Source organism: Podarcis tiliguerta (assembly GCF_965153285.1).
Source record: "Podarcis tiliguerta genome assembly, chromosome: 2".
NCBI lineage: Eukaryota > Metazoa > Chordata > Lepidosauria > Squamata > Lacertidae > Podarcis > Podarcis tiliguerta.
The window spans coordinates 62,127,723-62,150,809 of NC_139535.1; the positions used below are offsets into that span (position 1 = coordinate 62,127,723).

The 23,087-nt window shown below is 44.0% G+C and overlaps 1 protein-coding gene and 1 long non-coding RNA gene across 4 annotated transcripts in view; one reads left to right on the plus strand and one right to left on the minus strand.

Annotated features, from left to right (window-relative positions):
• The first annotated feature begins 286 nt into the window (after positions 1-286).
• FLT4 (fms related receptor tyrosine kinase 4) overlaps positions 287-23,087 on the plus strand; it is an 86,625-nt gene continuing 63,824 nt past the window's right edge. The window contains exon 1 of one of the 3 annotated variants that reach the window (XM_083418166.1): positions 287-827. In XM_083418166.1, the coding sequence (XP_083274292.1) occupies positions 770-827 (58 nt within the window). In that variant the 5' untranslated portion in view covers positions 287-769. The remainder of the gene's footprint in view (positions 828-23,087) is intronic. The other 2 variants (XM_083418167.1, XM_083418168.1) reach the window with 2 other exon arrangements.
• On the minus strand, positions 4,540-11,876 carry LOC310666812. Its single transcript, XR_014506039.1, has 3 exons — positions 11,762-11,876; positions 5,686-5,823; positions 4,540-5,244 (listed from the first exon to the last, which is right to left on the minus strand). It is a non-coding gene; the product is annotated as an uncharacterized lncRNA (long non-coding RNA).

Below are 23,087 nucleotides of genomic sequence, written 5' to 3' on the forward strand. Positions count from 1 at the left end.
CTTTGCCTGAGGAAGCCATTTGCCTTTATAATAATAGCAAGGCGGTGGTGGAGCCTCTCACCTGCTCCTTGCCGCGTTTCCCCCGTCCCACAACGCTGCGTCTGCCCATCGCCTCCCTCAGCAAACTTCTCGGCCTCCCACGGGGAGCCCATCATTCAATCTGACTCGCGACGTGATTTCTCCCGCCGTCCAGCCCCCCCGCCCGCCAACTTCGCTCTAATTGCGCGCGCTCCCCTCACACACCTTGTCACGCTCCTGCCCACCCCGTCGTCGAAGAGCTTTTATGTTTCCCCACGCCCACCCCCGTCTCCCGCCGCTATCCCTTGGCGGGTGAGGGAGAAACTCCGCTTTCCGACCAAGCAAGCCCCACCCCACACTCGGTGCCCTTCTCGTCGTCGTCCCCTTTCTTCACACTTTCCCCCCTTTGCCCACCAGCCCGCCCGCCACCATCGCTCCCCGCCCCCGCCGCGCGTTTCCCGCCTTCCTTCCGCCCCTCACACCGGCTGGGCTGCCTCGCGCAAAGACGGAGCAGCTCCCGGCCGAGCTGCTGCGCCGGGGCAAACTTGGCCAAGCCGCTCCAGCGGGATTTGCTCCCGGCAGCGGGAGGAAAAGGAAAGGGAAGCGCGCCTGAGGCATCGAGAGAGCGCGTCCGCTCTGCTTGAGGCGGACGGAGGAGGCACAGCCTTGCGCCGGCCGTCGAGTAGAAGCAGCCGCGGAACCCCCGTGGCCAGACGTGGCTTCGCCTGCTGCCGCAGCCCCTTCGCTGGAAATGAAGAGAGTGTGCACGCTCTCCCTCTGGCTCTGGATCGGCATCGTCTCGGAAGCAGGTGAGTGAGCGCAGGCGCGCCTTCGACGGAGCGCACGCTGGGGGCGCCGCGCAAGCCGAGGAGCTGCTGTGGGCTGGGAAGGGATGGGACGGGGCGGGTGGCGGCGGGCATCGCCTGGCTGCAGGATGAACCGGGGTGGAAAGCTCCAGCCCAGCAACTCCGCGCTCCCTCCGCCCGCGTGCGCGGAGTTGCGCCAGCGGCTCCCGACCGCCTGGCACCGGCGGGGACGGGCATCCCCTGGCTCCTCTCACCCTTCTGCTGCTCTTTGCATGCTCTCCGTGGCCTCGGTCCCCAACCTTGCCTTTTGCCTCCCTTTCTAGATAATATTTGGCACTTTTCAGCTCTCCCCGCTTTTATCGCTTCTTTGGATTCTGAGTCCCCAGCTGTGCGCTCTTCCTCTGTCCCTTCATTCCCTTTCACATCCCTTTCCCTCTTTTGTTCAACTCCGCCGCTCTCCGGGCAAAGCATCTGCCAACTTAGTAGTACTGTACCCGCTTCCTTCGACTACTTGTTCATCTTTTTCGACTTCAGCTGGATGACCGAGCGCCATTCAACCACCAGAGGGCACTCTTGGGTGACTAATCTTTTCCTCCAGCTGCACGCAAAGTTCGGGCAGGAAAGGGGACTTTAGACATCCCTTTGGTTTAACCCCGCAACAGGGATCAAACCTGAGCTGGTTCCTCAGGAAGTGCCTTCTGGTGTGATCCTGTACAGTTTATCCTGCCTTTGTGTTGGTTTTTTTCTTTCTTTTCCTTTTTAATGCATTGCCTGTTGTTTGTGTGCTATGATATATAGTCTGTGTGCAGACACATAAGTTGGTTCAAGTTACTGCATTTATCACCAAAACACATTGACTGGCCCAACATTAGGGCTGCCGTCCCAAAGTGAACAAAGTGGGACCATAGGAGCCAACTCCTAGGGACTGAGGTCCCTTCACCCTCCCCCAATAAAATATTGGAGCCCCCCTCCCCATTGATCAACATCACCATTCAAATGGTGTGTGCACACTGCTTCTTGCTATTGATTATGTGGGGTGGGGCTTACCTCCCCCCCCCCCCCCAATATTTCATTCAAGTTAGAACCCCTGAATGGGACTTTCCTTCTGAGTAGATCTATACTGGCTGAGACTGCATGAGATGCCTGTCAGACTTGGGAGTAGGGAGGTGGTCTGCCTGCATGTCGGAGCTACTAATAAAATAAAGCTGTAGGTAACATTTGCTGAGATGCAGAAAATGTTTCCGTGGAGGAGGACTATGACACATGATTTGCTAGCGTTCAGGTGGGAGGCTATAAGGAACCAGAGAGACCACAGCAAAAGTCATAGTGCAGGAAGCTTTGCAAGCGGTAAGATCAATTTTTGCAGCATAAGACCAATTTCTATAATCACAGCTCCATGATTCATCACTGTTGTGGTGTATTGTTTATTCCACACAAAAAAGTGATTTAAAAGCAGGGTCTTAAGCATCTGAGAGGTATAGAATGCAGCACCATGCTCATTGCAAATCCAGACAGCTGCTGCTCAGCAAAGGTGCTTTTAAGGCATAGTGCTTTGCAGCTGGAATTGGACATTGTGATGAATTATTTGTGGGTGATGTTACCTTTCTCCTACTAACCTAATGGGTCTGAACAAGGCTAATACACACTGAGTTGCTGCCTCTGGGGTGGAGTGCACACAAGCAGCGCACATGCTTGGTTTTCCATGTCCAAGCATAAGAACTGAGTTGATATAATGCTCCCTTCATAAGGATCAGAGTTTCTGTGAGGCAGGAGGGCAGTGTGGATTGAGAACACTACCTTTCCTAAATGAATAGCTAGAAAGGAATGAAGAATAAACAGGTGTGAGATAAATCTGGCATAGGGGCTTGAATGTGTTCAGAAAACCGATGGTGGTGATGTTCAAACCCAGGTTCAGCCATGAAGCTCACCTGGTGACTTTGGAGTACATTAGTTTCAATGGCACACAATTTTTTATAGTAGCTTTAACACTCTTTATCTGTCTCTTATGCTATCATGAATGTCTTATGATTAGGTGCCACTATTGGCATACTTAGCTTTGATCTGTAAATATTTCCTTTTACATCCAGACAGTATTGCACCATAGTTCAGGGGTGGGGTAGGTGATTTTAGCCGGTCACTTTGTCAGCCTGTCCTATCTCACTGGGTTATCGAGAGGATAAAGCAGGAGAGATGAGGAGATCCATACATATTCCCTGTGTGGCGGGGTAATCATCACACATAATGTTAAGAAATGTTAAGTCTTGTGGTTTGGGTGAGCAGGTTTACAGACTCCTGTATTTGGGCTCTTTATAATAGGGATGTCTAAACTGTGGCCTTTCAGATGTTGTTGGACTACAGATCTCATCAGCCCCTGGCAGTAGTGGGGGGGGGATCACAGGGGTGGTTGCCCCGGGTGCAAAATTCTTAGGGGTGCAACATTTCAACACCCGGTACTGCCTCAATGCAGTGCATGCTTCCATTGCTGAGTTCTGTTGAAAATGGCTTCTCCATGCAAACCAGGACGTGTCCTCTCCAGGCAGCGGAATTATTTCTCTTTTCTTAATCTCTGCAGCTGTGATCTCCTGGGTGCCATGGTGTCATTAGGAATGTGCATGCGTACTCTGTCCTTTTCCCTCCCTCCTTCCCTCCCTTGTCAGGCCCTGGGCACTGGCAACCCACGCTATGCCAATGCCTACCCGCATAGGACAAGGCCCATTCTTTGTTGCCTCCTTATTTTGTACGATAGGTTGTAAATAAACATGCACAGTTGGTTCTCCTCAGGCCCATCCAGCCACTTGGTTAAGGGTGCACCAATTTCTTTGGCCTGCAGTACATAGCTGGACTGCAGATCATACTGACTCGCCTGGCTCCATGGATCAAGTCTCCATTTACAGTGAGAGTGCTAAAAGCATCCTTTTGGCACGAGGCCAAGTAAAACTCAAACCTACCGCTTCCAGGAATGTAGCTGAGGGAGGCAGACAAATCCTTGTAGCAGACGTAGTGGAGCATGCTGACATGATTGCAGAGGGCATATGGAATATATTATTGCCGCACTTTTCCCCGATAGATCCCCAATTGCCGCAGCACCTGCTGCAAGGACGACGCTTGACACAATGTGTTAACCAGATACCCCCTGCTCCTTGTAGCCTGGGACTTGGTGCTAGGCATTCCGATGGATTGCAGCACGATCATAATTTCTCCTCTGTGGGCATAGAAATACTTCTGCAGCTGCTCTGATATCCAGTGACTGTTTAAATTAATCCCAGGATTTTTATTGCCTCTGGCTATCTTAAAGCTTTGTTTCTTATTTCAAGCTGCTAATGAGGTGGGTTGTGTTAGTCCCCTTGGTGGATTTCTCCTAAGGTCAAAACTGTAATGGTGCTTAATGAATTGCAGTGGTATCATTGCTCCTCCAAAGTGCCTCGTCATTAAAAGGACACAGCCAGGCTCAGTGCCTAGGCTGGCTTTGTGTTCTAAGCCTGGCTCTATTGAGCGGCAGAGGAAGCCTCTCGGGCACCTGGGGCGGTGCGCCCATAGGGGCAGGGCGAACCGCCCATAGGGACGGCACGGGGCATGTGGAACCCATAGGGACGGGGTGCACAGCTCTCATAGGGAGGAACAGGGTGCACGGCACCCATGGGGGGGGGACAGGGCGGAGAGCACAGTGCCCTTAGGGAGGGATGGGATGGGGTGTGCAGCGCCCACAGGGACGGGATAGGGCATGAGATGCCCTTAGGAAGGAACAGGACAGGGTGCGGGGCACCCATAGGGATGGGATGCACCACGAGGGCCAGGGCCTCAGCCGCCCTATAGCTGGTGGGGAGGCAGCGGGCGGACATCGTGGAGCCTGTGAGTGCCCAAAACACGCTGCAGGCCCTGTAGTGAGTGCTCCCCACCATTTTGTCACCCCCCTCAGTGGGGGACACCTGGGGTAGACCGTACCTACCGCACCCCCTTGCTACACCCCTGGTTCTACCCCCTCACAAAAATAAGTCTACATATACTCACATGCTTTGCATCCAGAAGGTCCCCCCACACTTTGCCAGTAGGGTTGTTAAAAGTCAGAAAAGTCAGAAACGCTGGAGAACCATTATTAGTCAGTGTAGACAATACAGTGTAGGCTGTAATGGTCTGACTCGGTATAAGGCAGGTTCCTATGCTCCTATTGTGAGTGCAGACAGCTTACAAAGGGAGATTTCCAGTCCACCGTCCCAACTTATAATTCCTCAGTCCTTTTAGTTTTCTTCTTCTTCTTGCAATAGCCTTCTCATGTTACACTTGAATAAGACATTCAAAGCCAGCTCAGCACAGTTGTGGCTACTTGGCAGTGAGGCCAAACCAAGAGATGATGGAAAATCCAAAACAAGCTAGCAAGTGTCCAAATGGAATTCCAGTTATTGTGCTACAGTCCATTGATGCCCTTCATAAAAAAGAGACAAAGATAATATTGCTGCAAAATCAGAAGGATATCATGAATCACCAGCCACTGGAGAGACAAGAAAGAATGCAACGTTGTGTAATGCAAAAAGGGCAGAACCTGGCGAACTAACTTATTGAATCTGCCCCCCTCACATTCTGCAACTGCAGTCATTCACTTGCCCTTCTGACTATTTCCAGTATTTTAAACAGTATTGTTTTTCCACAGTTACTCCTCCTATATAAATAATGCCTCTTTATTTCTCTCCACCTGTGTTATGAATTTACAGCGAAGATTTATCCCCCTTTCCTCCCTAAAAAACCCCAAGTTATCTGATCAGACAGGAAAAAATAATAACCCAGTATGTTATTCACAGAAAAGAGAGTGGACCTTCTGGAATTTATCTTTAGACATTAGGAAGTTTCTAAAGGATACAGGGATTACCTTTTCATAGAAGTAAACCTAGAGTTCGCCAGATGTCAGTTTAGTCCGTTAATGGCTTCATAATAGGAAACAACCTGTTCAGCATACTGTTCAGTGTGTGAGTATGGTTGTTACATAGACAAGCAACTGTAAACCTGTCTATAAGGAGATAAAATAATCACTGAATGCTTTCAAGACATGCATATGCTTAACTTCCTGGCATGAACTTAATAGAGGTACATAGTCAACTGTTTGCTGTTACAAATGGGTTAAATTTATACACTGCTGAGATAGGCGTGCACTGAACTGAAGTTGGGTGATACATTATAGAGATAAAACTGTGCCAATATTATGCTCTCTGAACTTTATGTAAAACTGAGTCACGCACTATGATTAATCCAGGTATCTGCAGGTCCCTGGCTTTTAACAGGTAGCCTGCAAAGAGTTAAGTGAAGATGCTTAGCTATGATGCCAGGCATGATGTCCAAGCCTTTGCTGGCGGAGGTCAGCAGTGGTTCATGGGAAAGGAAAAATTGGCAGCTGGGCCGGATGTCCTGCATTTCCCCTCTTCCTGCAGCCGCCTGAACTGCGGTCCTTATTTAGCTTTCCTGATGGGCAGGAGGAATCCGATGGCGGAAACTGTCATAGCCTGATAACAGTTCAGGGACCCCTTTATGATGGGTGTCTAGGTAGGCAATGGGTCAGTTTTCATTTTGGTGAGGATGGGGGAGGAGAACAGCATGCCAGGCCAACTCAGGCATGATTGACACTGGCCTTTTAATATGCATTTTCCAGGGGGAGAAAGTATCTGGACTTCAGTGTGTTGATCTGCTCACTTACTTGTACACAAATCACGCTGCATTTCTAGTCTGAAAATAATCCAACAATGAAATGATGACGTCTTTCAAGGAGGTGTTTTTTCCCCCTTTCTGTGGGCGGTTGAGCCAGCTGACTCAGGGAGGAGTTCATGGGGAGAGGGGGATCCTGGAGTAGAGCCTTCTGGCTGGAGTCCAGGCCCGGGCAGAGTTTTCCACTGACTTATGGTGACAATGTGTCAGCAAGGCCAGCAATAACAATGGCATGGTACATGGTGACGCAGGGCTTGTCAGAAGTGAGAGGCAGTCAAGAAGGAATCTCTGTACAAGCAGCATGAACAAAACATTCGGACGTGTATTTTCACCATACATGGTGCTTTGATATGATCTGTGTACTAGAGTCTACGTTTACAGTTACATACAAAACAAACCCGTATTAGAACTGCTGAAGTAAATATATTTCCAATAAAAGCAACTCCACTATATTTGTATTGACTTCTGCCATTTTTTCATGGAGCAACATGCTCCATGAGAATGGTCATCATATGCACACTTAGCTATTCCTTTACCCCATGTATCAATCTCCATTTGGAGAATGAAACCTCAGCACAGAACAGCTTAAACTTCAGGTCAGAGGTAGGCAAGCACTGATGATTTGGGGGGTAGCTATGGTGAAATTCATTGTGGACATCCTAATGATCACCAGTGTTTGCCCAACTTTGACTTGAAGCTTAAGCATTTCTGTATCGGTGGTTTAATTTTCCATGTGGTGACTGATACATTAAAAATAATAATCCAAGAAAGGCTGCTTGAAATAAGAGATAGGAAACGTGCTCCAATTTCCACTTCACTGAAGAGGGCAAAGTTACTCTGGATTTAAAACAAGACAAGATGGGGCATGCAATTTTGCAAACATATCCAATTAGCATAACTCATGTTGTTCACCAAATGTTGGTCTTTCTGGCTGCAGAATTGTAAACTGCACATTAGTAGGCAAACACAGGTTCCCAGTTTGCCTAATACTGTTAATGAATGGATAGGCAGGGCATTAGCAAGGGAGTGTTACTGGGCAAGAGTGAGTGCTTAAACATTTTCAGCTCACCAATGTCCCCCATAACCCTTCTCTCCCACCAGTTCCCCACCCCTCTCTTTCTCTCCCAGCTCCCTGCTTTGCCCAGGTGGCTCCAAGGCCATGCATTAGCCCATCAGTCAAGCAACAAGTCCAGGAGAATGGTTGTAGGGAAAGGCTAAGCACTTCCAGCCTCTGATTCTCTTCTGTAAATACCCGCTGCTGCATCACTGTTGACTTTGCTTGCTGAGTTAAATTGTACATATACCCCGACTTTATGTATTAACAGTGCACAGGATTGTTTGAGTTGCTTCAATAAACCTCTAAAAGGGAACATGGAAATAAGTGACTGTTATGTCCAACAATGGCTGCGCGCACATTACCCTGGCTCCAGTGTGCTCTCATTCTGGAGGTACACCTGACATTAGCCACAATCCATATCTATCATGTAGTTCTTGATGCTTGATGTGTTTTCCCTCAAACCAGTTGCCATATGATTTGAAAACATAAGCCACATTCACTTCCCAGTTAAGCTGAGGTGTGTACCTTTGAGACAACCATTGTGCATGTGCAGATGACAGCTTCATGGGGGAATTGCAGGCGAGGGAAAATGTGCATTGGATGAAGATATCCTTGCCAGGCAAATGCAACTTGAAATGCAGCAGGCGGGCATGTCTCATTGTGTTTTAAGTCACTAATATGTACACAGCCTACGTATTTTGGAAGAGCCTACTGCCTATTCCAAAGAGTAACCATATTTGCTCCAGATTTCTGGTTGTTCTGTTTTCCTTGAATTTTTAAATCTTACCTCATTTCCACCCTAGCAGCATCTGCAGGAAGGAATAAGGGTGATCAACCAGAATAGCTGATGGGTCTAGTCTCAAGAGTTGTAGACAGAGCAGAAAGGAACATAGCAATGCCCTGCAGAGTGTTCCACAGAAAGAAGGAAGGAAGTTTTTATTACTAGGCTAAATCCTAAATTTCTTGTTCTGCACTCAATGACGTCCGAGGGACTGTTGGCTGATTGAAATTGAGAATAAAAATTCCAGGAATCACTGCAAGGGCCTGGGGTATGTAAAACGTTTGGCAAACCAGAAGTTTTCAGAAATTGCACTTTAGTAAGTTGAAATTGCACTGTTTCCACTGGTAAAACTGAGATGATGTGGACAGCCAAGGCTCTTATGGAATATAGGCCCTAAATCTAGAGGAGGAAATAGTTGTACTTTAGTCCTGTTGAAATAAGTGGGTCAGGTTTAGCCATGGCTAAGCCTAATAAGCCTGACTGTATTAGGGCCAAAGTATACAAGGATTTAGTTGTCCTTCCTCCACATGTCTATATTGCAAGTTATAAAATGTACAATTCAAGTACATATGCGATTTGAGAACCAAATGTTTCAGCCTTGTAATTTGATTTTCTGATCAATCAATCATTTTATTTGCATGCCATCTTTCCATAGTTAAAACTATGCTCAAAGTGGATTACAACATATAAAAAATGCATAACTACAAACATAAGAAAAGTAGTTATAAACAATAAACAAAACATCAAAAAGTACACAACCAAACTGATCAATTTCCACATAAATCATAAGATCCAGTATAAAGATATAAAAAACTAACATCAACAACAGCAGCAACCCCCCGCAACTAAATCCCCTAAACAGTTCCCTGGCCCCTGATAATAAAATGATATTTATTTTATCGGTTGGATCATCCTTTATATTTTTATTTATACAGGCAACAACAGATTTATGTGCGCCCAAACGACATGTACACACACACAGCACCGAACCTGGAAATACCCTAAAATGTCATAAAGACATCACAATATGGGGCAGAATGGGGTAGGGGCGGAGCAGGCTTATGTGTGCTCTGCCAACACATGGGATATAACCCCCCGCACAAAAACGAGGATTGCCTGTATACTAGGGACTGGACCACTGTTTAGGTTTCTCACCAACCTCTGCCTGACCACTTCCCCTTTTCAACCCCTCTCATCTTACACCTGGCACTAAACCCATCCCCTTACACCTAACCCAAACCTGCCTTCTCTCTGTTTAGTTTGTTATTCTATTTTTACTGCCAGGGGAGACTTGCTTTTGAGATTTTCTGTCTCAGATACGCAATAACTTGGTTGGCTTTGGATACTATGCACCTTGATTTTTGTGTGTGTGTGTGTGTGTGTCCATTTATTGCTCCACCTTTGGGCAGCAAAATGTCCTGAGTTGGCTCTGTTTCTGCATAATGTATTAATATTTCAGGTAAAATATCATTGAGATAAGAATACAAATGAAGGAAGCATGGTTAAGTCTTACCAAAAGGAGTGAGAGTAAAGATGGTACAATATTTGAAAGAGGTGCTTTGCTCAAAGTATTGTCAAAAATATACTTGGGAGGAAAACGTGTTTGTGTGTGTGTGTTTTAAAGTTAGTACCTTTCCTTGTGCGCCTTCCTCATTCTCGAAGAATGAGCATCCACTGCCTCATGTTGATATGTAGCTTTGGCATTCTGCTTGCTCCTGACTTTGCAGTTCAGTGGCAGAGTCAGACAAGGACTGTGCTCCCAGGGCTTGGCATTTCTCAGTATTTACAGCCCCCTCCCCACCCCCAGCTGGTTAGACAAATAAAATCTAATGCCGACTGAATCCCCAGCTCTCTGTCCTCAACAGCAATAACAAGACCTGGGTGGCATTTCAAAGAATGTATCCGTAGGAGATGGCTTGAAATTAGCTAGCATTGGAATATATTCTTTTAATTTTGGGGGCTGGAAGAGAAATGTAATACTTTCTTTGTAATAGACTGGAGACTCTGGCTTAGCTGCTGTTTAGCTAGTATTGCTATGAATTGGAAAGATTGCTTAGAGCATTGACCTCTCACTAACCCCTTCCCCGATCCCAATGAAAACATGTTTTATTGCAAGAGTAGATAAAAGGAATCATAAATAAATGTGGTCTTGCGCAAGCCCTATGCTACCTGCCCAAGTGCAAAAATATGTGTTAGCACTGACAAGTTTGATTAAAAATCGATGGCTAAAGTTCCTGCTTGCACTACATTTACAGTTTTATAATGTTTTAAGAGAAGAGGGACTGTATCATCCGCTTTACAATACAAACCACCAAGCTTTGAGAAAAAGTTTCTGCATCAGATTCAGATCCATCGCTGATACAGCAGATTGGGAGAAATGAAAGTTTCTGAATCCTTCCTTGCAGCTGCAGTAGGGGGTACATGGGCCCAGGGGGAGACTAGGCCCATTTTTATAACACGAAACTGTGGTTTAGCATTATATCCAAACGAGGTGTCCAATTAATTCATCAACACAACAGATTATAGAGTTTTTGGAGACCACACTGTTGTGGATTTCCCTATACCTTTCTGCTACATCTAGAATGAATGAGACCAGCTTGTTCATCTGATTTTCAACCCATTTCAAGCACACTCAGTTATTAAGTACAACATCTTTGTTAGTAATTACCATCCTTAATTGAGTCATTAGTATATATAAACATTTCCCTGCTATTGTATTCTGGGGTTTGAGTTATTGTGCATGGAAACAATTTTAAATAGGAAAACAACAATCAGTAGAATTAGAATATTTTTTTAAAAAAAAATTGGCGATTTATGATGGCCTGCAAACCATTTATAAAAAATTATTTTCAACTTGAAGTTCTAACTATGAAAATATGATTGATTTGAACACAAGTAGCCTGTTGAGAAAGCCACAGCATGGCATTTCAATGGACATCTTTTTTGTTTGAAGGGAAAAATTAATTTCATGCCTGCCTGTGATTATTAGTAGTAGTTCTAAGATGCCTGAATTATCTGTGCAGATTCATTGACTGTCTCTTTGAACTTGTAATCATCAGGATTTGTACTCTGCAAAGGTTGCACTATTTGATTGTTTTATTAAAGGGGGAGGTAACTGAAATACTTCATTCCTGGGAGGCTGCAGAATACAATATTAGATATGCATTCCTTTAAGAATTAATTATATGATCAAAGCATTTCCCATCCATTTCCTCCTCTCTATACTGCTATGATTATAGCTCATCTCTCCACCAGAGAATTCAAGAAAACTGTAATGCATTTATAAACCTAAATAGGGAATAAACATTGGGGGAGGGGCGGAATGGTCTGTTTCAAAGGCTATAAATTTAGCCAGTAAACCCAAAGTAATGAAAGTAATCAAGGACCAAACCAGGGATGGCACCTCCTCACCTCTCTGTAAGTGCTTGAGCATTTTTCACACCTTTGTGATGTGAACAAATTCAACAGATGAAGTGTTTCCCAATATGGAGATATGAAGTATCTCCTGTTAGGTTTCTGTGTCAGGCAGCTGTTAAAAGAAGTCACAGGAACACTGATCGAAAAAGGCCACACCTATATTTAAAGTACTTATTCAGCTTTAATGGTAACGGTTTTCCACAAAGAATCCTGGGAACTGTAGTTTGGTAAAGGCACTGAGCTCACAGACCTACAGTTCCCAGCACCAGCTCCCAGGATTCTCCATGTGTGGTGCAAAGAGTGCTTTGAAAGTATGGGGTGAATGTAACTAAAGAGAACTGGCAGTCCTAGAGAAAGAGATGGCTAGCCCCATTGCCATCAGTTGTTGGCAGGCCAGATCCAAAAGGAAACACGTGCTGTCAGATGTGCAAAGAGCACCCTGCCCCTCTAACATAAAAGCAGCACATATTGAGCTCAGCAGAGGGATGGAAAGGCTGCTGACAGCCCAGATCCGAGAGGAGGTCTGCAGGGTGGCCCTGGCTGACCTGGTGGCTCTAGGCCGGACATGTGGCTACCTGACAGGCTAACTTTGGCCCAGGACATCTCCTCTCTGAGAGGATGGAGCCGGGGAGGGAAAGGGCACTGTGGTGAGGCAGGGGGGAGAGAAAGGAAAGCTGACAGAGAGAGAAATGCAAACATGGCCTAGCAGTTATGGTGGGGGGAGGTGTGGAGGAAGATGAAGGGTAAACCTGGCAAGAGAACTCAGGAAGTCAAGCTGAAGCAAAGTGAGGGGAATGATGAGATAGAGTTTCCTGGAGAGGGCTGGAGAGAAAGGCAGACAGATAAACAGCCAGGAGGACCCAAGGAACGGATGCTGTTCCCTGAGCAAAGTCCTAGAGGGCGCTACGCAGCTGGCAACTTGCCAAGGCCTGGTTTCTGTTTTCTCTCTCTCTCTGTCTCCTTATGCCTTTTGATTTTACTTCAAGGACTTCCACATATGGCAAACATATTAGAAAGAAGAGGTGTCACTGCACCCCCTTCCCCACTACTGTTTTCTAAACACTAAATATTGTTCATAATATCTAGCAATGTGCCGGTAATGCTGCATATTTCAAGGGAAGGCCAGGCGTTAGAAAGGTCAGGTTAGATTCCTCGGCCACACAGCCATCAGGCTTCCTAAAAGCTGCAACTTATAGTGCTGCCTCTTATGATATCAGTGCTATATTGTTCTGTCACATCTTGGTTGCCTGTGTACACATTACTGTAGGGCTGCCTCAAGACATTTTGGAACCTGAGGCAAACCACAAAACAGCACCTCCTCTCCCTGCCAGGATTTCTGTTACGTTATAATTTCTGTTACGTTATTTTTATGAAGAATGCATAGGTTATATAATAGGCCTGCATGGGGAAGTTTGATGTTTTTATTGTAAATTGAAAATAACAATGGTGGTGGGTTTTTTTTTAAAAAAATAATTGACAAAATTATACTGACCTATAGTTAAACAGCAAATTATCCAGTACAATTACACTTATTGATCTACCTCACGGTGATATTATGAACATGGGGTTGTCATTTCTCATCTAACCTAGCATTCCTACCAAAAGCTTTGCTGCAAGGAAGGATATCCAGGATATGTGTTGCCTGTTCTAATGCTGTAGGGCTCAGGATGCAACCTTTTTCTGGGTGTGGTATTGCTGGGTTCAGCTCCATTCTACAGGAAATGAACAACCAGGAAAGGCAACAAGAACTCTATAGCACTTGGAGCAAGTAAGAAATGCAGGACTACCCATCTCCTTCTTGCAATGTAGTCTTTATAAGTGTTGAGAAATTAGGTGTATAAATGGGACCTACAACAAAACGTTGCAATATATTTTCTCTCACACACATCTAACAGTAGTGTTCCTGTTGAGGGAGGGGACCAGCCAGCCAGTTAACCATGTCTTCCTCCAGCTTCCTAAAATCTGCTAAGGGCTCAAGCAAGCCAATTCTTTCTCACTCTTCCATTCTTGATTTTCCATTTTTCTTTTCCAATTGGCATTCAACATTCCATGGCTCCTGATGATCATGGAGCATGCTTCGTCTTCATTGAGCTGTTTGGGGGCATGGGGTTGCCCCATTTTGGTATTTGTGGACTTTTAAATATTGTTTGTACTTTGGCAAACTTTGGGGTCTCCCTGAGCATTCAGATACCTCTCTAAGATTTCTTAGTAGCTGCATTTTCTATTGGCATGAGACATAAGTTCACCAGCCAAATTCAGGCTATGAATTTTAATCCTTGTTTTAATTCTGCCTGAGTTTTGTAAGAATAAATGAACTGCCTGTGGTGGTGTGTTCCACTGTAACAATTTCCAGAGGAGTAGGGATGTTAGTTTTCTTTAGCAAAAACAGCAAAGTCTTGTGACAACTTTATTATAGCATAAGCTTTTGAGTTCAGGTGCATGAAGTGTTATCCTGTCAATGCATCTGATGAAGTGGACTGTAGGCCTGTAGTCCACAAAAACTTATGCTATAATAAATTTGTTGTCCTTTAAGGTGCTGTGCTGCTTTTTGTTCTTTTGCACTATTGGCTCTGAATAAAGGGCCTCAGACTCCCCTCCGCCCCCGGAAATTTGGCATTTGTAAGGTTTCTTCATTCTGTTTATCTCCCAAGACAGTCCCAGGAGGGGTGGGTTCTTTGTTGCTGTAGTTTTGAGGAACCTAAACAGGCAAACTGATTCTGGTCTCTTTCTCCAACTATAATAATGTTGTCTCAAGGAACAATTAGAGTTGCCAGATTTCCCGTATTATTATATCATATTTCAAAATATCCCAACTCCATAAAACAGGCACTCCTAGATTCTTGGCATGGCCCATTTTGATCTAGCGGTTTCATGACAGTTTCATGTACAGCATTAAAATATCTGCCTCCCCTCCCCATACTCTTGCCCTAAAGTATTAAGAGCTGAGACCAAATTTCACCATGTTGTTCTAGTAGCTATATTTAACCAATAGTTTCACAGTGTTCTGATGGGAGATAGGCCTCCCAGAGAATATATGGGCAGCTGGTAGGTTTGAGAAATATGACATCTGCTCACTCAGCCCAGTAACCAATTCCTTTCAGTTGTGTTTCATCTTGCCCAGCATGATGTATTGTCATATCCGTCAGTATAACTTGGGTGTCTATGCAGTAGTCAGGTGCTGCGTGTCTTTATTGTTAATCCGAAAGGTCAAAGGAGCTGCCACCTCTGCCAGTTATTAATGTGGACTTCTAGCTTCCACAAACTACATTCTTTGGGGACATTAAAGCACTGATACCCAACTGACACCTTCCCTTTCCCTTTCTTTATCTGCCCATGCATCCCCAAACTACAGTGACAATTCTAGCTCTGAAGTTGACTGCCATCTGCATCCACCCTTTGTTATTTTAGGAAGGGTCCTTTATGACAAACTTTGAGGAGCCCAGGTTTAGGGTGCTGCATCAGCTCTGTAAGGCCTACATTGCCACATGAAGCAGCTCTCAAATTTGTTTGGGCTCTCATTTAGGCCACCTAGTTATTCACTGCATACACCAAAACAAAGGATAAGTACATGCCCTTGAATTAGGTGGATGGCCTATTCTGGGAGGGGTTGCACTCTGCCAAAAGTTTAGGACTCTGGGAGTACTTCTGGATTTCAGCTTGTCACTGCAGTCCCAAGTGGTTTCTGTGACTAAGCCTGCTTATGTTAACCTTAGGCTAGTACATCAGCTGTAGTCATTCCTAGGCTGAGAATGTTCTCACTTCTCCATGCAGTAGTGACTTTCTGCTTGGACTGCTGCAATGTGCTATATGGGGAGTTAATGAGTAGACTTTACAACATTTCAGTGTTTTTTTTCTCCCAGAATTTTAATTTAATGGTGGCCGTTTATCTTAAAACTTCTCTATATTGTCGTTGTGGAGTAGATTCCACTTTGGAAAGAAGCTGGACATTGCCCATGTTAGGAACTATTTTAGGATAGGTCTAGGAGCTCACAGTTTAATTAATACCATGTGGAGCAGGTTGGAGGACATTAACTAATCCTTTACTTATTTTGTTTATCATCACTTGGGATAAACAAAGACTCTGGACTAACTCTCGGCATGATTAACTCTGAATGGGTGGGCAGACTTGACCTTGTTATAATCAACACCTTGTAAATTATGGCAAAAGTGTGACTATTAGCTATACATTAGCTATACATTTCTAAAAGCAAGAGTGTTAGCAATTAATCTTGTATGGGATGGGGGCAAGACAGTGATGGAAGACTTAAAATTAACCCCATGTGGAGCACACATGGGATACTGTCAGATGCCCTCATGTGAGAAACAGAAAAAGGATATTGGCACTGATCCTATAAAAATAGTACACAATATAAATTGATTGTATGCCTCTGGTGTGGATTTATTTGTTTACATGTGTATTTAGTATACTTGAAAATTTTCCTCGCTTGCTACAACTCAGAACAGTTCACTGTATACAGTATCTCTGTATCTATTCTTTAAAATAAACTAAAAATGTTTAAGTAACATGGTTACGATAAACCTATCTTCATTCTTATCTATATTTGTTGAAACTTACAGCACCCCAGAAACATTTTTGTGTGTGGAAGCAAGCTTCAGAGTTGGGGAGTCAACATAGGGTACATCAGACTAGTGGCCCTAAGTGTATCCATCGGACACATGGAGGATACAATCAAAAAGTCAGCTAGCTTGGCTGACCACTCAGACAGCAGAGAAAAGAATCAGACAAGCATATCAACAAACTGAGCTCTGGTCCAAGCCTGCCAGCCTTGCCCTTTCCCTCTCACTACCTTGCTTGCTCCCACTGCCTCTTCCTCCTGATTGCTACAGAAAGCATCAGTATCTGGGTTACTGAAATGGAACACTGCCTAGGATGCTCCACTGCCTAGGTGGAGGCAGTGGTGGACAGGTGAAGAAAGCAACACAGGAGAGGGGAAACAAGAGTGATGGGCTTGAATTAGTACTTGCTGGTGTTGATTGCCCGACAGAAGTTGTGGAAGCAGGCATAGTGAATGGAGCCCTGTTTGTCTTTTATTTCCGCTTAAGGCATTTACAGCCCAAACAATGTAGATCTTTATAGGTTCACAATGGTAGCTAGAACTGTAGCTTGATAGCTATATTTCCTGAAATTGTGATACAATGCTGTTTTAGCAAATGTACCTATCAAGTAGCGTCACTATTGTGCTGTTGGTTTTACCTCTTTTTTGCTCCCTAATTATAAATGTAGCTCTATTTTCTGAGACCACTTTGGAGCAGCTGTGGCTGTTAAAGTCTGAAATAAATCCTTGGAAGGTGTTTGTCTGTGTGGACCAACTTTGTGTTTATAGAAAAATGATTTGGTGCAGGACAGGGTGGAGGTACAATTCCTGCCACTACATCTGCAAAGGAGAAGCGGAAGAACACACACACTTTGAACCAGAAAGGCAAAATCTGCGGCCTCGTCCTGACACTTCTGGTGCTGACATCACTAGTCAGCAGTAACCTCTACTCTTGTTGACACAAGGAACAAACCCCAAAGGCCGTCTAGACATTGAGTTGGCTGCCAACTTATTCACTAATATCTGGAAATGCTCAGAGATCCACTTGGAGGCATACCAGGGGGAGAAGGAGGCTTGAGAAGGGAAATGCCATTTCCCGTGTTATTTTTTAAAAATGGATTCCAATCCCTAGGCCAAAGCTGATTCTTGCACCTCCCATTTCCCCACCATCTGCTGACTGTGAGGTTAGAACAAATGCCAGTTTTAAAACTCTGTTCTCACATCATAGTTGCTGCTGGAACTTCTCCAAGTTATGCAATTCCTCCTGCTGATTCTCTTGCCTAATGAAGTGGGGTGGGTGGTCATGAGGAAGAGGGCCTTTTTCAATGGTGGCCCCCCAGCTGTTTTTTTTTAAATTATTTTTTAAAAATATTTTTCTCATTTAAAAAAGCACATGCATTGTCTCTTTCTTCAGGTTGTGTTTTCTACAGATCAGTTACATTTGTTGTGAGACATTGGTGTTATATGCAGTATAGGGTTGGGAAGAAAAGAAGTAGGGGGCGGGAGAGAGGGGCTAGTGTGGTGTTGAATGCCCTCCTCAGAGAGGCTCAGTTGGTACTTGGTAGCATCTTTTGGCACCAGGTGAATATCTTTTTATTCTCCCAGGCCTGTCAATTAAATGCTCTGGTGGGTTTTCAATTCTGACATTAATCATTCTTTTAAAGCTGGTTTTATAGAGATGTTATACTACTCTGTGTTGGTTTTATGCTGAATTTTGTAAAATAGCATAGATATTATTAGTTTTAGCTTATTTTTTATTGCATTTTGTAAACTTCCAAGAGGATTTTGTTGATGGCAAGTATAGAACTAATGTCTAAATAAAAATAAAATAAATCTTCCGCGGATCAGTGGCAGCTGCTAACTCTGCTGGGATTGGCTGCATTTATGAATTCCTATGTGCTGCTGATCCCTGTTGAAAATCAGGTTTGTATCCAGTGCCGATCAGCTGATGGGCAGTGCCTGCAAGCCCTGTTTTCATTCTGGATCTTCCTTTGCAGCTTGACTTGAGTTCAATACCAGACTGCAAAAGAAGAAAGGAAAGAATTGAGATCACACTTAGAGCACTTCCCAATTCTTTCCTTTGAAGCTGGGTCAGGTGATTGATAAGTGGGTGCCCCTGCTCACTTGCCAGAGTGGCCCACATGAGTGTGGGAGCCGAAGATCTGGCTGACCAGATCCTGTTCCTTACCGCGTCTGTGTTATTTCAATCAGAAGTGGCAAGTGGACTTGAAGAATAATTAGGGTCTACTCTTCTAACCCTGTCACAAAACCGGCCATGGTTTCAGTTATTATCAGACTGGGAAGGGAGTCAGCACAAAGGGCATAGTGTGGACTAAATACTTCACTGAGAGGAAACTCTGTGAATCAGCAGATCTGCCAAATCCTCCAAGAGGGAGGCAAAGGGAAGTGCAAAAAATGCTGAAGCATTTTGAGACTTAGGGATGAGGATGCAGGAGAGGATTTCCTGCTGGCAGGAAGGGAAGCTTTTAAAAATGGCTCTGAAAGGACTTGAGTATTTCATCCTCAGCTTTGAAATTCTACACAGCTCCCATTTGCTTCTGTGATCTTCCCACTTAGCAAAACAAAGAGTCCGTATCCCTCTGGCTCTGACCAAACACCTGTTTTCGAAACTGCAGAGTGCATAAATGGAATTAAGTGTGAAAGTTTCTTAGACTGAGCTGTCATGAGCTGTGACAGCTGAGTGATGATAGGTATGTGGAGCTGGGGACACAGTCATGCAGCCAGGGGTTGACTTTACGGAAATGCCCCCTCCCTGAATAACATGCACATGCAACAACCAAAAGAGCACTGGGAGCAAACTGGGAACTAGCACATATCATCTGCTGCTTATGGGTAGGAACGTAGTGTTTAGAAGATAAGCACAGAAAGGCAGAAATTGATCATAAAAAAAGAAAATCCAAAGGCCCCTATAATAAAGGGCAGGGGATAACCAGGAAGGACAAAGGAAGAATTCTGTGTAAGCCACTCACACAATTTGCCTTTGGCAAATTACAATGAATTGCCAACATCCTTGGACCAGTAAGGAACAATTGTTCTACTCACCTGTCAGTTTGCCAAAGGGTGTTTCTGATATGTACTAGTTATTGGCCAATGTTATGCTGTGGGGTAAGGGTTCATAGTCCAGGGGTGCCAACTTGAATAAAATATTGGGAAGTGTGTGTCAGATAAACCCCACCCCACATAATCAATCACAAGACATGGCACGCACACACCATTTGAATGGCAATGTCCATCAACTTGGGGGGGGCAGCCCCCTCAAATATTTTATTGGGGGCGAAGGGACTTTGGCCCCTTGGAGTTGGCTCCTCTGGTTCATACACATAACCAGGTTGTAAAGGACCAATAGTCACAGATTGTAAAGCGCTATGCAAACTCTTTAAAGTGTTTGCATGAATTTCTGTAGCAGATTCTGCATTACAATGCCAGTGTGGGCACAGCCCTACAATCCATGGCAAATGTATATCAGTTTTTGCTTGCGATAAGCATCAAGTTGCATCAAGAATATGCTTATGCATCTTATGAATATGCATCAAGTGAGACTACCAGAACAATGGCACAGAATAATTGCAAAGAAACTGTGCTGTCACTGAGCAATCTGAATGTTCCACAGTAAGTCCAAGGTATCAAATGAATGGAAAAATAGGTACTGCCTAGGGAGGGCAGGAGGAAGCAGACCCCTTCTCTCATGACTACATAGTCATTTATCATCAATATCTCTGTGAAAGTCCAATGCTTCTTTGTAACTTGGTGTTGAATATATTCAATATCAGGACTTGAAGTTTGCTATGAACTTTATCCCCACTTCTACCACCAAAATTTGAAATGGTGCCCTTGAGGAAAAACATGATAATCCTCTTCAAAACTTCCAACTACGGTACTAGTAAAAATTTGGCCCCATTGGAGGATTTCAGATTGATATTCACGTATTTCTCTGCCACCCATATGAAAATTAAAAAATGAGATTTGCTTATCATAATAAATATTGAAGCTGTTACATTTTCAGGTGGTTTCTTAAGATCTTCATTTACAACGTTGCAGATAAATCTGTTTGAGTTCCCTTATGTGGGTTAGAATAGTAAGGGTTACATGAGGGGCTTGTGGAAAAGTAACTGCATGTTTTAAGAGAGACAGAACCGCAACCATAAGATTGATTTAAAACAAAAACCAAAAAAGTATTGTGGCACCTCAAAGATAGGAATAAATGTATCATGGCTTAAGCTTTCGTGAACTTATGAAGTGAAGTGTGGGCCATGACAGCTTTTGCTAATGCTGTAGTTAAAAGTGCTACAAGATTTTTTGCTTTTGCTGCACAAACTTAACACAACTACAGGTACCCCCGAAAGAACTCAACTGTGCATTTTCTCTCTCTTTACAACTCATGACCTGTGCAAATCTTGGTATTGTTTAGTTCTCAGGGGTGTTTTCTGTAATGTTAAAAATCAGCTAAAAACATAGGTGGGATGTTCACTCCCCCCCCCCCCCGTTTCCTTTGTTTTAGTAAAAACAAATTACAGTGAACAAAAAAAAGTAACTGGACCACTAAATCTTGTTGCTAACCTGTCAGTACACCAAGGACTCTTTCTGATTATGCATGTTGCAATCATTAACAAATGCTGTTTTAGGGAAATTATCCCCCCTTTCCCAGCATTGAGCTACCATATCAAGAGGAATGGAAACATGCCAATAATGATATGGTTATGCACAAGATATCTTGAGTCAACAATCTCAATTAATAGAAGACGTTTGGTGACAAGTACTTTTAAGCAATGGCAGACAATGAATCCACTTTGGATAAAGACCCTTGTCTGCAATTTGCCCCTTTAAAAACCATAAACTGAAAGATCAAGGATAGGAATAGGAAACCCAGTTTTCCAGAAATAGACAAGGTGTCAGCGGCTGCAGAATCCTGCTTCCTTTTTCAATGTCCCATCAATCCAGTTGTGTTTATTTTACTATCCTGCTGCCAGCTCTCTTGGAAACCATCTTGAGAAAACAAATATTACTGGAGTTGCTGCATGCCTTTTTAATTACACTAATTCTTTCTCCATGTTAATAGTATGTGAATATTAGAATAATATATGCACATATGAGACACAATGACTCATACTTTTTACAGCTGCATGGATGCTATATGTTAACTCGTCATCATTTATGCGTGTGAGCTCACTTGGTTTCCTCCATGAGGCTCTGGAGAAAAAACCCAAAGGATGAAGGTCACAGCATATAAATCTTGGAGAGAGAGGAAGGGCATTATAGTCTAGCAGGAGTATCTCCTTCACACCTTGGGGTTTTACTTGAGACACAAACCATCTGCATGTCAGTCAGCTGCCATTTCATAGCAGAACTCCCTGCGAAAATCAACTGTCTGGAGGGGCTGGTTCTGCCTTTGCAGGCACCAGTGAGAATTTCAACTATACAAAGTGTCTATACAAAGTGGTGATTTTAGATTAGAGGGAATGGAGTTGCAAATGAATCTGGAAGAAGGAATTTTTTAATTTGAGGATCAGATCCTGCCTTTGTCTTTACTTCCAAAGCTGTGAATGTAACAGCAAAATGACTACCCAAAGATTGTGGTCAACCCTCTGAAATGCGCTCAAGCATCCAGTTGTTGCCACACAACCATCATTTTAAGGGGCTTCTTGTTTTAGAGCAAAGATGGTCACCTTTTTTTGCCTGAGGGGCACCCTTGGTCAACTCTCGCAGTCCCCTCTCTTGAGCTGATCCAAGTAGCTCAGCTGAGTAGGATGCTGTCTCCCCAGTTATCAAATGATTAATATGATAAGTAGGAAGGGGTGAAAGATCCATCCCATCAGGGTCATGGGATTCTAGTGCAGTGTCAACTTTAGTGTTTTTCTTCTTCTCCTTTTGCTGCTGTTGGAACAAAAATGGGTGGGGAGAACGACAGAGAAATTTTGTTTGGAGGGGGGTCATGTGGCTTCTAGGCCAGGTAATAGCCACCCTTGTTTTAAAGAGTTGCTTCTCACTTAAGCAGGGAATTAGCATGGTCCAGTAGATAAAATGTTTGATTGCAGAAGTCATGAGTTCAACTAGAGATCACCTAAGGGAATCTCTTGAGCCTTTTTTGGCTTTCTATTGTAACTTTTGAATAATTGTTGTGAATATGTATAGGATAAATATTTAAAAGCATCTTCTTCATTATTAAAAAAATGCAATGTAACGGATGAATAATAATTATTTCCAAACTATAGGAGTACAGAATACCATGCAATGGATATCCCACCACTCTCCATTTTTTTTCTCACTTTAGCACACTTTAGACCACAGCATAGCCACCTGTGTTGTTGGTGTGATGAACTGGCAATGTCACCCCCTGTCATTGACAGCCTTTAGAGAAGAGGTGGAGACACTTGCCCATGAAGTTGGAAATGATAATTAGAACCAATTAAGCATAAACAACAACAGCTGTTAATGTACTAATCATTTACTATTTCTATTTTAACTCTCACACTTTCTGTTTACTCACTGCCCCTCAGCTGAATTTAACACAGGCTTCCTCAGCCTCGGCCATCCAGATGTTTTAAGACTACAATTCCCATCGTCCCTGACCACTGGTCCTGCTAACTAGGGACCATGGGAGTTGTAGGCCAAAAACCTCTGGAGGGCCGAGGTTGAGGAAGCCTGATTTAACAGATGTTTTAACTCCCTAGAATGCTGCTGCCTTAATTCTCAGTATCACAAACACTTTGAATACCTATTGCTCTTGGGACTAATCCGAATGTACA